The sequence below is a fragment of the Caloenas nicobarica genome, chromosome 1, assembly GCF_036013445.1.
Source record: "Caloenas nicobarica isolate bCalNic1 chromosome 1, bCalNic1.hap1, whole genome shotgun sequence".
NCBI lineage: Eukaryota > Metazoa > Chordata > Aves > Columbiformes > Columbidae > Caloenas > Caloenas nicobarica.
The window spans coordinates 54,488,599-54,504,915 of record NC_088245.1 but is presented as its reverse complement, the minus strand read 5'-3'; the positions used below and the strand labels follow the sequence as shown (position 1 = coordinate 54,504,915).

The following is a 16,317-nucleotide window of genomic DNA, read 5'->3' as shown; positions in this document are numbered from 1 at the left end:
AATTCATTGTTGGACACGGCACAGAACATTCTTGGTACAAAATAATATTGTTTTCTTCCATTCAGCTCAGCAGGCATTGCACAAGCCTGAGGACTGGGCATCATTCATTCGTTAAAAAAATATCCCCTTCACCATGTGAACAAAAGGAATGATTGATGGAGCAGGCAGAGATGGAACTCGGGACGGCAGCATGCACTGTGCAGCAAATAAACTTACAGGCTGCAGTGAGGGTTATGTTTTCCTTCCTAACCTCTCTCCTTCTTGCTTACTCATAACTTGTTCCCTCAAAAGGTAGGCCATAGGCCACCCCGTGAATGGAAGATACCCTAAAAACTCTGTTAATGAAAGTGCTTCTTTACATCCAAGAGTGAAAGACACTTTGGTTGCATTCTTAAATAGCTTATGACATGAACTAGGCATTAACAATGAGACACGAAGATAACCGAGGCCAGAATCAATGATCAAAATACACGTGCATGGGTCTTTGCAACCTCCTGGGAACTCAGACGTGATTGTGGCCTCTGCTTTGCCATACAGGAGGCAAGGAAGTGCACGTGCTCCCCCAGCAGCTTTGTTTCCCAAGTCCCCTATCAGTTTGCCTTCCTGGAACTTCTGCACACGTGGAATCTGGAGGCAACCAGCAGACCAGCTGTGAGAAATCCCTTGCAGACTCTCTAGATTTCTACGCATGGTTTTGGGAGGGATTAAATGGAAGTGTACATAAAGCTGCTTTAATCCCCAGAATCTCTCTTGTGGTTTGTGGTAGATAGCAGTGGGGTTAACCCAGCGACAGGGAGAAAGGTTTTTAGTGGAACTGAGGTGGAAGCAGAGGACTTTCACGGTATCAGAGGAGCAGCGTCACCGGAGAGAGGCTTTTGTCATCTGGGGGAATGGGAGGGGGAGGAAGCCCAGGAAACGTAAAAACCCACTGCAAGGTGTGGAGTTTGCAGAACTGCAATTACTGGCAGTTTGGGTTTTTTTTAGATGAAACTAAAAAAAAAAAAAAAAAAAGAAAAAAAAAGAAAATGAGGCATTTTCTTTAATAACCAAGAACAAGAGACTGCAAAACCGCTGTTAATTATGATAGGGAAGTGAAAAAACAACAGCAGACTGAACTGTGCATCCCAGATTGCTATAATTTAGCCCTGTTTGTTGTAGGAACCACTGAAGAGTAGATGAGCTTGAAAACAATTGACTAAACATGGCACAGAAAAGAAAATCCTAATGCCATATGTAGATTTATGGCTGCACCCTTGGTTAGAACTAGTTAGAGAGGTCATTCAAATATGGTTTAAATGAGAAGTTGCTCAAAAATCCATTTTGTCTTCCAGGTCTAGGAAAATAAATACTTTATATTGTGTGGGTGTGTTGAGGTCCCTGTCACAACATAACTTTTCCTGCTTGCTGATTTCATAACATCTGGATATACCACCTTGTAATGGTTGAATTGGATTGACACTTTTTGTACATTCCTGTACCTGCTTACATGTAAGCCTATGTTTTTCAGATACTTACACACATGTAAGAGGATATAGAGTTTTCATTGTCGTGTGTTTCTGCATATGTTATGCAGAAATGAAGAAACCACTTGAGTGAGCTTCACTGTCATCCCAAATCAGAAAAAAATAATTGTGAACTTCAGAAAAATATAATAATGCATTTCTGTGCTGCTTATTTCACAGAAAAGGCATTTAAAATGTCGTGGAATTAAAAGAAATATTAGGAAAGGAAAGGCTTATATTCCTCTACATCTAAATCCAGGCCTTCTGATCACACTTGTGTCAGTTGAAGAGGCTTGAGGAAAAAGCTGGCTTATAATTAAAAATATTTTATTGTTTCTAAAATCGATAAAATATAGCTGCTTATTTTAATTGATTGTAGCAATACAACAGTAAGATCCAATATAGTGTGATACAGTGGGCTATAAATTGAGGGTTGCAGTACTATTCCATTAAATATTGATCTTTCAGAGAATCTCAATACAAAATGAAAATCCCTATGGGGCGTTTCAAGTACTTTGGAGCAATCCAACTCTTTGGAACTCAGCAGCTGCATCAAACGTGAGAAACCTCTGTGCTTCCTTTGACTCAGCATCTTGAAGCATTGGCCTCTAGTTTGAAAGCAAATACCTCTCTTGATGGGAAAAACTGTTATGTACAGGCTGCTGCAGAGAGAATAATTTGTCATTTCTTCCTGTCTCTCATGCCGTGACCTTGGCCCAATCTGAACACCATCTCATTCTTAGTGTCTCTTAGTGCTTCAGTGTTTCTGAGTCAAGGTCAAGAAGAATCATATAGCTCCTCAGCTGATATGAGTAACATGCAGTGTTTTCCACCTTGCTTGGGAAATAGCTTTCAGTTTCCAATAGACTTCTCATAAGCTGTGGAGAAGAGTTTCCCAACCATGCAATGTTTTCTGCCTGCATTTCAAAACTCCCTTGCAAGAGGGATATTAGCTTCGCATTATATTTTCTATAGTGATAGTAAAAACTTTTTCACATTGAGTTACCCGCAGCTCTGGCATCTCCTGAATTGATCAGCTATGCAGAAGAGTGTATAATTTTTTTAGAGAGAGCATGGATAAGTAACTATTGCCTTAATGCAATAGTTCCAAATCCCTCATACCTGGAAATTACCATAGAAGCTTCTTTTTGCATTTTGCCTTTTATCCCTGAGGAATGACTGTAGGATAGTTCCTCTCAAACAAAATTCAGGTCAAAAGTAGGTGGAACAGCAGAAAGTCCAGCACTTATCCCAGAAATGGTGATATACTGGAGCTGTTTATCACTCTTCTATCATGGAGTCCTCTGCTAGGGCAATACTGAGATGATTCAGAGCAGTTTGTCCTGGTGTTAACATCCCACTCTGAGTTATTGCATCCTGTTGTCTCCAGGCTCAGATAAATATGGTTGCCTCCGCTGGATTGAGTCACTTTTTTTTTTTTTCTCTTGATCACAAAACCTCAAGTTTATTTTTATTACCAAGGCAAGCAAGGTGTTTGGCGTAATCATATCACCCCATATCCTGAAAGTCCCGCGTATGGTTCTGCAGGGGATGTGCCTCAGATTGGCTTTGGTCCAACGCTATCCTCTTGCCATTGAACCTGTCACTATTGAAGCATCATGCTTGGTTTTGTACCAAGAAAAATGTTGTGCTACAGCTAGGGAACTCACTAGCAGCTCGGCAATTAAAATGTATAAAAATAATTTTCATTTCAGGCAGTACAGCCCTTCCAAATAGAAATGGTTTAGTTCAAAAAGTATTACTCTTCCAACATCACAGGTGATTCTTATCCATTATCAACCTTTCCCACCAATCTTGTCCAGGTACACTGTAGTTTATGTTCCTAGTAAAGAGTCTATCATTCACTAACATTCAGATATTTAACTCTAACCCAGATCCTCAGCTTGCATAAATCAATGTTGTTGCATTGATTTCAGTGGAGCTATGCCAGCTGAATTTCTAGCTTATTTCAAAAAGTAGAGAAATAATTGCTGTACAGTTTTGAGTCTGACCTTTTGAATTTAGATCTGGCTTCTGAAAAATAACATTTTCTACCTCAGAGATCAATCTTGCCTCTTACCACACCCACACAAATGTTGCAAGGCCCCTACTGCCTTCATGGCTGAGTGAGAATGTTAATGCTTTCACGCTCTTTCTTTCACCAACCACCATCCTCCATGGGTATAGCTACTTTCCAGCCTTGCTGTCTCTTTGGATAGCGAGCTCCAGCTGCAACCTGTTGTTTATGTATGTTGTAGGTTTCTTCACCTCACATTGTGAAAAAAGGAATAACACAGCAAATCTTATTCTTGCGCTTAATAGTCTGTTTCTGCAAGCAGAAGCTCCATACAGAAGGAACTTCCATGCAGATAGGGCTCTTACAGATAATGTTTACTATAACATGCAAATAACAATTATGAATGAATGCACAGTATTGATTCCTTGTTTTCACACTCTCAGCTTTATTTTCACATTTTCCACATTTTTTCACTATTTGTCTCATTGCTTTTGCCCATTTTCCAGTTCTTACACAGGTAAGAATCTGCTGGAATAAGATCTACATAGTTAGTTATGGTTCATGTGGTTTAATAATTGTATGAATTCCCTTTCCCACAGTGCAATACTTCCGCTTTCTGGTACAGCAAAAAAATCTGATTACATCGTTTAGTATTTTAATTATGTATAAAATCTAAGATAACTGCTGTGTCCTTGAAAAATAGCAGGTTTTATGCAATAGACAAAGCTATAAGCAGTTCTGTATTTCTTTGTTTTTTGTGTTTCTTTCTAAGCAAACTAAAATCAACTTTCAATCAATTTGGTTCAGCCAAGCTTTATAGCGAGAATGAATATAAAGGAAATTGGTCTCAGGAGGGAGGGAAAAGCACAAACATGCATTTGCTAATGGCATGATGAAAACTTTGCTTCCATATTCATTCTAAATAAACATGAAAAATGTTTGGCATATGATTGTAGGAAGAACTCATCCACAGCACATGCTCTTTATCACAGTAATCCTACAGAAACCTGTTGCCAATTGCAAACAATTCACAGCATGCACAACTAGGTTTGACATTGCCAAGATATTCTTAAGTTGAATGAATGTGTGACTTTGCTTATTTAATAGCATGTTTGCCTCCTTGTGCCTCTTTAAGAGCCAGTGTGAGCCCAGAAGAATTTTTTTATATCAAGATGGTATTTTGTTTCTACTTTCAGGTTTTATAACAGTTGTTGCTTGTACTAGTCCAAGAAGCTTTCTTCCTACTTCCATTGCTTGCTTGCTGATTTATAACATCTTCTTGAGCAACCTAAATAGTATAAATATATATGTAAACTGCATATTTGGATTTCTGCTGTCATGCTTGCTTTTAATGGCTTTAAAATAAATTTGAGGACAGTGTCTATTTTAAACTGGTACTTAAGAGTTTGTCTTATTTATGAATATTAACTTCCTTTTTTCTAGGCTCTTAAGGATGATGATGCTGAGACTGGGCTGACTGATGGGGAAGAGAAAGAAGAACCCAAAGAAGTGGAGAAACTGGGGAAAATCCAATATTCTTTAGATTATGACTTCCAGAACAATCAGGTTTGAAACAATGAAGCCATAACATTTAATTTCTGTGTGTGCAAGGAGAGAATAAAGTAATACATTTAGTTACAGTAGATATTTCTGAACTCCTTCCTGCTTGCATGGAGTAAAGGGAGAAAGCAAGACTAAAGGTTCATGACAAAGGCACTACTAAACTGATATTCAATGTACCCCGTGTTTATATTACACCTTTAATCAAAACTGAAGACACAGTTTTATTTAATGGTTATTAATAACTTATATTAAGGCATCACCAATCAATGTCAACCCACATTATATTATGGAGCCTGCATGCAGGCAGTAAAAGATAGCTTCAGCCTTCAGGTATTTAAAATGTAAGCAAACAAAAGATGGAACGAAATGAGAGGGACATAAAAGTAAGTTGATTCATTGTCAATCTTTAGCAAGTTGATAAGATTGCCAGGACAAGCTTTCTCTCACTTCATCAAGTGTGCACTTTGCCTTATTAACTAGCTGCATCAGGTTCGGTTGCTCTCCATGAAAGTACATCCACTAGCCAAGAAAATTTTTCTTTGGAACAAAAGCCCAAATAAAAAGGCCTGTCCCCAAAAAAACAGTTGGACGAGAAGAATCTCTCCAGTCAATGACTGATACTTCTTCAGTACTCTACTCTGAAGCTGGTAAGACCAAACTCTGGCATACTTGGCCGAGTTTTCCATCGGAATAGACACCATAATTTGAGGTAGAACTAGAATCAACCTACTTAACAGACCTGGCCACAACCTGAACTAGCTTATATTTAATTCCCTCCCTGGCGTCTTGCTGTGTGGTCGGGATTACTTTTGTCAATTATACCAATTCACAGTCTCACTGTGCTTAACTTTGGACCGAAGTACACCAACACATCTGACTTCTTCACTTCTACTGCATGTCCTTCAGTGAACTTGAGAATACATAGCCTGCATTTCATTTTGTGACAACTTCAGTCAAAACTACATCATTCTACTCTACTTAGGGAAAGAAATGACTACTGAACTTAAATCCCTCTTAATTCTTATTCTTCATCTGAACAGACTTCCACATTTATTTCCACATTCAGATTCTTTATTTGATGCTGTTCATGGTTTGAAGTACACTTGTTGCAAGACAAAGAAAATAAGAGAAATTAAGAAAAATGTCTATGCCAGCAGCAGGGTATTTACGCACAGCTATGACCTGGCATAATACATACTATTTCCCTGTCTTTTCAACTATCTTCTGACTACCAGTGCTTGTTTTTCAATGCAAGAGCCAGAAAGTTTTCTGAAGCCTTTCAAGAACCTATGGTTAAAGGAGCTTTTGCTCGACTCCCAGAGCAAATTCCCTGGCCTTGTGATGAGTCACACTGATATCCCTTGAAATCTGTATGAAATCAGTATGAAGCGTTAGACCCTTCAGAAGCAGAAGATCTAAAGAGGAGGAAAGGAAAAGCTGCAAATGTGTTCTGACAAACGGATTTCAGTTTCCTTAGAATATGAAAACAAACTTTCTGTGTGAATGTTATTGAAGGAAATGTTGATTTTGTGAACTATGTTTTACAACAAGAAATAGGATGAGAAAGCAACAAGTTTGTAAAAGTGTGTAGTATTTAATTAATGTAATCAATTATTTCAGCTAGGATTCCTATTTTATTTTGCCGCTTTAAACTATGTTGTAGATTGGAATTTGTCAGAGGATAGGTGATATAAAACAATAGCAGAAGGGATTCAGTTGGGTTAGTCTGGTACGGTGGCATGAAACTACAGACCAAAAATCTGACTAATACGTTGCACAGGGTTAAGAATGGAGACAAGATGACCGATGTACTCTACAGAGCGTGATGACTCAGTTTTAGAGGCAAATTTTTAAAGGGAATTGAATTCCTTTTCCACTCTGTTAACTAAAAGTCATAGACTTGTTTTTCACTCTTCGATGTGAAAGACTTGATGTAGATCCTGAGCCTATCCATGTATTTATGAACTGTTATGCATCTAAAATAAAAAAGAGACAGAAAAGGAGAAGTGTTATGGATAAAGGAAAATATTTCATGGAGCTCGAGAGTCTTATAGGTGGGAAAGCTTGCAGGCCATACTGTGAATTTAAAGCTGGTAAAAATAAGTCCAGCTTTGAGGAATCTCTCAGAAGCTTCTTTCCTAGTTTGACTAAAATGTTCTGCATTCCAGTTGTTAGAGCTTCTGTTTCCAATTTTAAACAACTCGTCCATGAGAGAAGCGAGTATATTGTGACTGAAGCACTGATTTAGAAGAAAACATTCTCAGACTTCATTCCTAGTTCTTAATATCTTGTCTCCAGATTGAACTTGAAGAATCACTTGAATGTTTACCTTAGTTCTGTGTCTGAAACAAGATTTAAAGTATTTTGTTTCTCTCAGAGCCATTATGCTGATAAGGTCTTATACAGGCTGGGATGTCTAGATAACGTAACATAACATAAGCCTTAATTTATAACACTTAAAACAAGGCCACAGCATTTACAAGTTTCAAATGTGCTTCGGTCTTATTTTCAAAAGTGTATAAGAGATTTAAGAAACTATTTTTTCTGATTTCTAATGAGATTACAAATCGTTATTAGGATGTAGTTACCAAAGGTTAGTTTTCATGGGATATTTTTTGAAAATGCTGTCCTTAGTTTACTACCTAAACCCATCTGTATACATAGCAAGAGAAGTTAAATATAAGGAAGACTGCAAGATCCATTGGTTTTCAATAAAGCTCTGAGGATTTGCGTTTGCTATATCACCTTTTTGTGTTTGGCTGAGGGGAAGGTTACACGTTAGGGCTTTAGAATACAAATTTTGTAGTCAAAATTAGACATTCTTGATTGTTTAATAATGTGATTTCTATTCATGGTGCCCAGCACAGAAAAATAATGCACAAGAGGAGAGAGCAATTGAAAGTTATTTGATTGCAGTCTTTAAAAAGATGAAGTCTGTATTTAGCTGTAATCAGCTGCCCTTTGAAAACCTCTTTTCTGCTTAAAAACAGCCTTTGTACAGTCTGCATCTGCAATAATTGGTTTTCTAAAGTCTATAGTGTTGCTTCATTTGCCTTCCTTGAAGGGGGCGGAGGGGGAATAGTCTTTTATAGACCAGAAATAGAGTCTGCATGTGTATTTCTCTGCTACAGTTTTTTTATAAATATCTGTTTGAAATTTCATTCTGCTGTTTTTCTCTCTTTTCAGCTTCTGGTTGGGATTATTCAAGCAGCTGAGCTGCCTGCGTTAGATATGGGTGGTACATCTGATCCCTATGTGAAAGTTTTCCTTCTGCCTGATAAGAAGAAGAAATATGAGACAAAAGTCCACAGAAAGACCCTTAACCCTGTTTTCAATGAGCAATTTACATTCAAGGTAGTTTTTTTATAATTATTGAAACTTTTTTATTTAGCCACTGTATCTCATGCTTGCCTACAAAGTTAGATGTCCTAGTTAATTGGTAACAGAAGCACAGGAATTTTTTGTTATAGAAACCTGTGATATTCAATCTTATGATGAAAATGGTTTAACATAGGGTCTCACCTCAGTAGGTGTAAAAGGTACAGTTTGATCTTATTCATTTATTTATTCAGTCATCCAGAGGTATGACAATTTGATCCATATTTTATGGCTGGATAAAACTTAGAAGAAAGTCAGAAAACAGCGACAGTTTGACAAATGTCAGGTAAATTTCACTAGACCAGCATTTTCTTTAAATATCTTTGTAGTCTGATTTATGAATTTCAGTATACCATTTCTTTTTCCCTCAAAAATAAATTAAATCTTAAAGAAGGTAAATGCATGAAGGACGATATGGCAGATTAATCTTGCTAGACTTTGTCATTGCAATTCTTTGCGGTGCTACTTTACATAGGAAAAGAAATTATGTATCAGGTTTAATAACGTAAGAATTAAATAAATGTAGCTAAGCCTTACCTTGCAATATTTAAGTCCTTCTAATAGTATCTATCAATGGTGTTTTTCTAAAACTGTAGCTGTACCTAAACCCCAGTTAAGTACAATAAAGGAATACTACACAGCGTGTTTCATCGGGCTTCTCCTAATATACATTCCTTTGCTGTTACTTTAGGCCTTTCTCTCTATGCCCAATCTTATAATGACAGCTACAGATTGAAAACAGAAATAGTGAAAGACTCAGGCTATGTAATCATTCAATGAGAAAGATATCCCTGGAGGCCAGAACTACTACTGCCTATATAAGCTTATTTTTTCCCTTGAAGATGTTCATAAAAATAATCTTTTGTGGGGAGTTATTTTTTTTGAGCTTTCCTAAGAGAATATTTAAAAGAAAACAGAGTTATAAATTACAGATTCCTGTGCAGTTCACAAAATAAAAGAAGGGACCAATAATGCTGTCATCTAAGATGAAAGCACAAATTATAAATCAGATCATCCACTCCTGGGCTATAATGTCCACTTGTTTTAAGTCACATTTTTAATATTCAGATTTTATGCTCCAGAAGAAAGTTTCCTTTCCATGTAAGACCTGAGAGTGCTTAGGTGCATCCCAGTATGGTCCTGATCACCCCTTGGGTACTGTGGTCTGTACTCAAGAGAAAACCAACAGAACATGCCAAGTACTATCATTGTTCTGGGGACTACAGTGAAAAAGACAAATGACCATTTAATTAGCATTGCAGCTGTAATAAATAACTTCTGTGGGCACTACTGACAATACCTCATTCGCTTGGGCAGAGCCTTACTTCTGTGGCCCACTTCAGGTGGTGCACAACTTCTGTGGGCACCCTTCCCATCTCTCCCTCTGTCGGAGCTGCCCACCAGGCAGCCCAGGCGCATTTTGTTACCTTCTCCCAGGGCACAGCTCTGAGCCGCCTGCCTTCCTCCCAAAGATGGGGACCAGACGGGTTATGTTTCTGCTGTATTGCATCTTGAGCCCTGGACCTCATTCCTTCTCTTCTTTGGGTGGTCTCCTGTGTTAGTCCCCATATCATTTCCGTTTACCAGACATCGACGGTGCTGTTCCAGGGTGCGGGGGTTCATCAGGCTCTGGCTGTCTGAATTGTGTACCCCAGCTGTGCTGCCAAAAGGAAATAGAGAAATCCTGGCTGGACTACACCAGTCTGGCAGAAGGAGGTGTTCCTCCTCAGGCCCAAAGTGGGAAGAGGGTTCATGTCTAGAGGAGAGAGACGTCTCTGACAGAAAAACACTCCTTTACTTGTCGCTCTACCAGGGTCTCCCCTACATTACCTCAAGAGGCTGAGTATCTCTGAGCAGAGCAAAAGGCAGGGAGAGGGAGCAAACCCTCACAAGAGCTGAGGACACCCTTGGTATTCCTGAACAAAGCTGGAGGCTGAGGCTACTTCAGAGGTAATGAATGGAGGAAGCACTGCCACTAGATCTTCTTTAAAAAGGAAGGTAGCTGAGGTTAAGATAATGCTAAAAATAAAGTAAATAATAGTAAATGTAGTCTTTTCATGCATTCTAAATAACCGGGATCCATTAAGTGGTATTGTAAACTGATGGAGAAAGAAGGTTTAGAACATTTCTTTTCTGGTTTTGAGACTGCATAAAGATAAAAGTGAAATTATTTAGAATTTTTTGTTGCACATTCATTTGCCTTTTATAGCTTTTTAGAAGCTACAAAGAATTTACAGAACCAAGATATATTTTACAATAGTATTTACTACAGCACACAACTCTGTGCCCAATGAAACTATTGTACTCAGTAATGGAAGCTGGAGCTGGCTCTCAACTTGAAAAGCTTCTATTAAACATTATATAACATGTTATGAAAAAGAAAAACTACTCATGTTATTAGTAAGTATTTTTAAAAGCAAGTGGAAGCCAAACAGAAACAAAGGACATCAGTCCTAGGGTTTAAACCCACCGAAACATACTGCAATTAACTAGGCCAATGACAATGCCACGCTTCCCTTTCTCTTTTTATATAGCCAATTAATAGAGAAATGTTTACTGAAGCCCATGGAAACCATTTACACCTGCAGAATATATTTAAATTGACCAAGTGTTCAGTGTAAATCCAAACAATTCCTAAATCAGGCCTCTCCAGACAGCCACTCAAGTGTAGCTTACCTGAAATGCACATCTTCATCTGAATATTAAAAATGTGACTCATAAGCATCCTAACCCACAGCATCTGTCTGAAACACATCAGAACAGCTGGAGAATTAGTTAGAACTTGGCCTTCTGCCACCACAATTTCTAGCAGTACGCTGTGACTTAGAATGCACCGTAGTGTCTACAGTGTGAAAGGTATAATGATGAAAAATACGCCTTGGTAAGTAATAGGTAGTGGTACTGTGAGAGAACTATTTAGTGTCTAATTACTTTGTGTCAGATACAGTAAGCCAATTCTGGTTTTTTTCATCAGTCTGGGAGCTACTCATTTCTGAGTGACGACAGTTGATTTATTGAGGAAAAGACACTATCGTGTGAAAAGTTCATGTGTCTTCAGTGCAAATAATTGGGCTTCCTGTTTTGGTTTCATCACCTTCAAAATGATTTGAAGTAGAAAGAAAAACCCGAGGTGTGATGAGTGAGCTGCCACCTTGTTCTATTGAGTGCCAGAGCCCAGCCTCAAAAAATACTGCGTCTGGTGACTCTGAAACAAATACACCTCATAATTTTCTCTGCAGTTCAATTTACCTGAGATGACAGCTGATAAACCGAAGAAATAGATTTGCATTGTAGTGGACTGATCTTTATTGTCTCGGATACAGAGTTTGTCATTTTCTCTTCTTTGCAGGTGCCATACTCTGAACTGGGTGGGAAAACTTTAGTGATGGCAGTTTATGACTTTGATCGTTTCTCCAAACATGATATCATTGGGGAATATAAGGTTGCGATGAACACAGTGGACTTTGGTCACGTCACTGAGGAATGGAGGGACTTGCAAAGTGCGGAGAAGGAAGAGGTAAGAAAAATGAGACTTTTTTTTTCCCCCAGTACACTTTTATCCTCACCTAGAGAAACAGTCAAACTAGCAACATTTTTTTTTTCCCGAGACAGCTCCCATCTGTTATCAGCATTTCTCAGACTTACTTCACCGGATAAATTTTTGATAAGCATCTTTTCCAATACTTATTGAATGGTACATTCTCCTTTGCTAATCCTATTTTCAATCTTTTTGATATTTTAGGCAACATATTAAGAAAGTTTTTATGAGTTTGACTTTTTCTTGAATTGATACAGTGCGGGTACATAGAATTTGCATTTGAATTAGAAGAGCAGTGTGCATTTAGGCTTCTTGTGGCCCTAATCATTCTCAGTGTCTGCATCTCAAGACATCTTATTGTGCATGAAGATAATGGTAGGTTTTCATTGAAATGTCTTGCAGTTTTATTGAGCTGCTGTGCAGTAATACCCATTGATTAGAATTATGCATTTGACAAAGACCTTGGAACAGCATCTGACTCAAATATTAATCACTCTTTTATTTTGCGCTCTGTGCCAACATCCTGTGCGTTCATTATTTAGTAGGTATAGTGCTACATGTACACAAGTCACTTTTCGGAGATATTTCATCACTTAATTGCGGATCCTGTCAGGTTTTTCATACTGGGACATCCACCTTTTTGCTTATTATAAACCCATTTTGTACTCAGTTTTACATTATTTTTCCTTTTGGTTGCTAGATAGTATCTGCCCACTCGCCATAGTCAGAGTTCACAGCTTGCTTCAGTTCTCTGGTGGGAGAAGAAGGAATCAGAGTCTGAGTTCCTTGTTCTCTAATTTAGGTAATAAGCTGCTTGGGTTTCAAACCTTAGTTTCTGTAATTAAAGGGACAATCTCTGGATGAGATCTTTCCCTAATACAAGTAGTGAAAACCTGAATATGTGATTTAGACTACAAGTTGTGAAAAATTCAGCAGACACTGGGCCATACAGCCATCTCAGAGTTTCAAAAATGGCAGATTTCAGTCTTGCCTTTTTGAGTGTTTGTTTTTAAAGACTGTATTTTCAGATGTCTTTCTTCTACTGCTTATTGATTTGAAAGCCACTGCTACATGGAGACTGTTCTGCATGGCATTGTTTCGTAGTGACAGCATTTGCAGGGCTCTCTTATTGCATGTGACATTGCTATCCATGCTAAATGGGGCTTTTTCCTTCCTCTCTTAGAGCTAAAGATGAAAATGAAAAAAAGAGAGGAAGTTTGCAGTTCAAGGGCCCTGTTCCTTTAAAGCCTCAGCATACCAGAAAGCTAGAAATGTGAAATCAGGGTGTATTAATCCTTCCAAACTTTATTAAGTATCAAACTGGACTTTTATTGCACTATTGTGTGTGATATCAAAGTATTTCGTGTTTTGCGGTTGCAAAAATAACAGCCAGATAGTCACAAAGAGGAACTGAACCTTAATCTTTTTGGTATAACTTCAAGCTTTTAGAACATGAACAATGATACCCCCATATGCAGGTGACAGAGAACATGGCATAGATTCATGGAGGGTTTCATCTGTCTTGTGGCATAGAATGTTGCCTCTCTCATTTTTCAGTTGACATCCACAGTGAGACCTGACTCAGGCCCTTGGTTGCTTCATAAAGTTCATATTCTGCAAATGCAATATGATGTTAAAGTTGTTTGAAATGTAGTGTGAGATACTTCCAAAAATGCATTCTAACTTGGAAAGAATTTTTATTGAAATAAAAGAAGATAATTAAAATCAATAATTGTTACAGTATTTGGATATTAGAAGAATATTACAAAAAATTTGAATAGTTTGCAGTAGGTATGAAACCTAGGTTGTACCTTATTTGTGCTTTCAGAACCCAGGTGAACGGATAGATGTATGTTTTTATATGTATTTGGCATTTGTCCATACAAATATATTTGCATGAGGGTTGTGTTAACTTGAAGAAACTAGCCTTCCTTAGTTCCTCTCCAAGTGTCTGCCCTCACCTTTCTTCAAATTTCAGGTACTGTATATAAAAATTTTTTAAAAAATCACTTTTGTAAAGTTTATTGATAGGGCCTTTTTGAAGCTGCTACCAAGGCGTGGCTTTTTTCTTTATAAGAAGCTAGGTAATATCATCCCATGAAAACATCCTGAAAAACGTGCTTGCACCAACTCCTTAAATATTTTTGCATAATGCAGGAGGCCTTATGTTCCATTTTTGCATCTCTCTTCTCATAAGCATGTGAAGTATCCAATATACATGGAAAAATATAACAGGTTAGTTTGAGACTTTGTTAATCTTAGTTTTCTGTGTATTAGTTGCAGCCTTCCTACAACAGCTCCTGAGTTTACTGTACAAATAAAAAGTGACCCCACGGAAGACAGTTCCTCAAGATGTAGGTCAGTCAAGTGTATTTAATCCAAAAGGTCTTCACTTGTTTTTGCTCTGTTACGGAACCTCTACTGTCATGTGTGTGTTGAGCCTGATTCAAAGAATTGCTTAGCCCAATTTGCAAAAGAAACCTCTACCAAGAACTGAGAGAGTTACGTCTGTCAGTGGTTTGGGAGCTTTGTTTCCCAGGAAATGTCGTTCGTATTTCCATATTGGACTACTGCTGAGTACCTCACCATCTTCGTTATTCTGGTCTCTGCTCAGCAGCAAAGATGTCCTAGAAATTCTAGTAGATTTTAGGAGAAAATAAGTAGGTGACAAAGAGGGATGGGAGATATCTTGTCACCATAAGTCTTTTGTAAACTATTCTACATGTTATAATTGCATAATGAATTTGTCCTTGAAAGCACATCTGTATGTGGTCTGCAGTATTTGAAGAATGACATGTTTTATTTCCTTTTTTGCCCTCACAGAACTTAGGTAAGTTCGTCAGTTCTTAACAACCTAGCACTAACTAGAATTCTAAATTTGTTTGCAATTAAGTATCAGATGCCAAACTGTCCTTAATGTTTTAATTATGAACCCTAAACAAGATGTACAGCAAAGCACATCAGTGGCAGTTGTCACCAGTCACTTTGAAAGAACCATCTAGGTGGCATCAGTCAAACTGAGTACAAAAATCTTATTTTTATTTCACTTTATGTCTAATTCAGTTGATGCACATCACAGAATATACAATTTAATTAACACTGCAATCATAGAGGGCAAAATCATTTTACGAGCAGTTACTCTTCTTTTTGCTCATAAAGCTCCACTATACTTTCAATTCTTTTTTCTAAATGGACTTGAAATTGAAGGCAGAGGATGGAGGTTTAATGAAATATTTGAAGCTCTACCTCTCACAGCCCAGCCATTTGAATGGCATCTCTCTGACACTGCATCCTCATCTGGGAAAGCTCTTATTAATATATTTATGTTGGTGAAGCACTTTGAAGGTACAAGGCTTTATGTAAGCATTTGTTATGACTGTGAGAGGGCTTTGGGAATGTACGAGTCTGTACAATGACTACTAAATATTGGGGAGGCCACTCCTAATGAGCTGCATACCTCGAATCCTTTTTCCCTGGCTGCTTTTAGCTCTGCTGTCCTTGTGAATATATGGAGGTGATTTATCTAGTAGTCCTTCAGTCTCATATGACTGAGAGCATGGGAGGGAAGAGTGGTACATACTGAAAGATTATTCACTTTTACCAAGTGTGACATATAATGGTTTGGGCACAGAGTGTTAAAAAACAGATGATAGGAGTTTGCTCCTCTGTGTCATCTACCAGATGTCACTGCCATTAACTTTATCTGAGTACACACTGCATTCAATATCTGTTATCACTCCAGTACAGAAGGCCAGACAGACCTCTTTGCTCACAGCAGTGTGAATCATACTGAGAGTCATCTTCCGAATACTTCAGCTGATTTCCCTCCAGACATTTTGTTATATTGGCACTTAAATTGAAAACCTGTTTTAGCAAACATCCCAAGAAATGTTAGGGAATATAGGGAAGAGCAGAAACAGTTCTTTCCCTTGAAAGCAGTAGAGAAGCAGAGCCTTATTCCATGAGGAGAAGGATCTTCGACCTGCCATTATGCAGCACCAAGAGTTCTGCAGACCTCTTAGGACTGATCAGGCATCCACCATGGACAGGTTACATGATGGGTGCACGCTCATATCAAAGTGGGTTGTGATGCGTGTATTTTGTACATGGCTTCTGAGTTGGAAGCCTGCAGGAAAACACCAGCAAGATGCACAACAGCTTCTCTCCTGCCTGGTGCACAATCCCAAGCAGGAGAGATGCTACAGCATTTCTCTGCACAGGGGTCAGATGCAAGTGATCTGCAGCTGGTAAGTGGGAGACCAAGTCTGTGAAGCTTGATGTGTGCCATTCATGAGGATTGCTCTTTCCTTCCGTTAAAA

The 16,317-nt window shown here is 38.2% G+C and overlaps 1 protein-coding gene across 2 annotated transcripts in view; it reads left to right on the top strand.

The window, feature by feature from the left end:
* SYT1 (synaptotagmin 1) overlaps positions 1-16,317 on the top strand; it is a 130,190-nt gene that overhangs the window by 45,564 nt on the left and 68,309 nt on the right. The window contains exons 3-5 of one of the 2 annotated variants that reach the window (XM_065646756.1): positions 4,972-5,085; positions 8,269-8,436; positions 11,810-11,977. In XM_065646756.1, the coding sequence (XP_065502828.1) occupies positions 4,972-5,085; positions 8,269-8,436; positions 11,810-11,977 (450 nt within the window). Of the gene's footprint in view, positions 1-4,962; positions 5,086-8,268; positions 8,437-11,809; positions 11,978-16,317 lie in introns of both variants that reach the window. The other variant, XM_065646746.1, reaches the window with a different exon arrangement.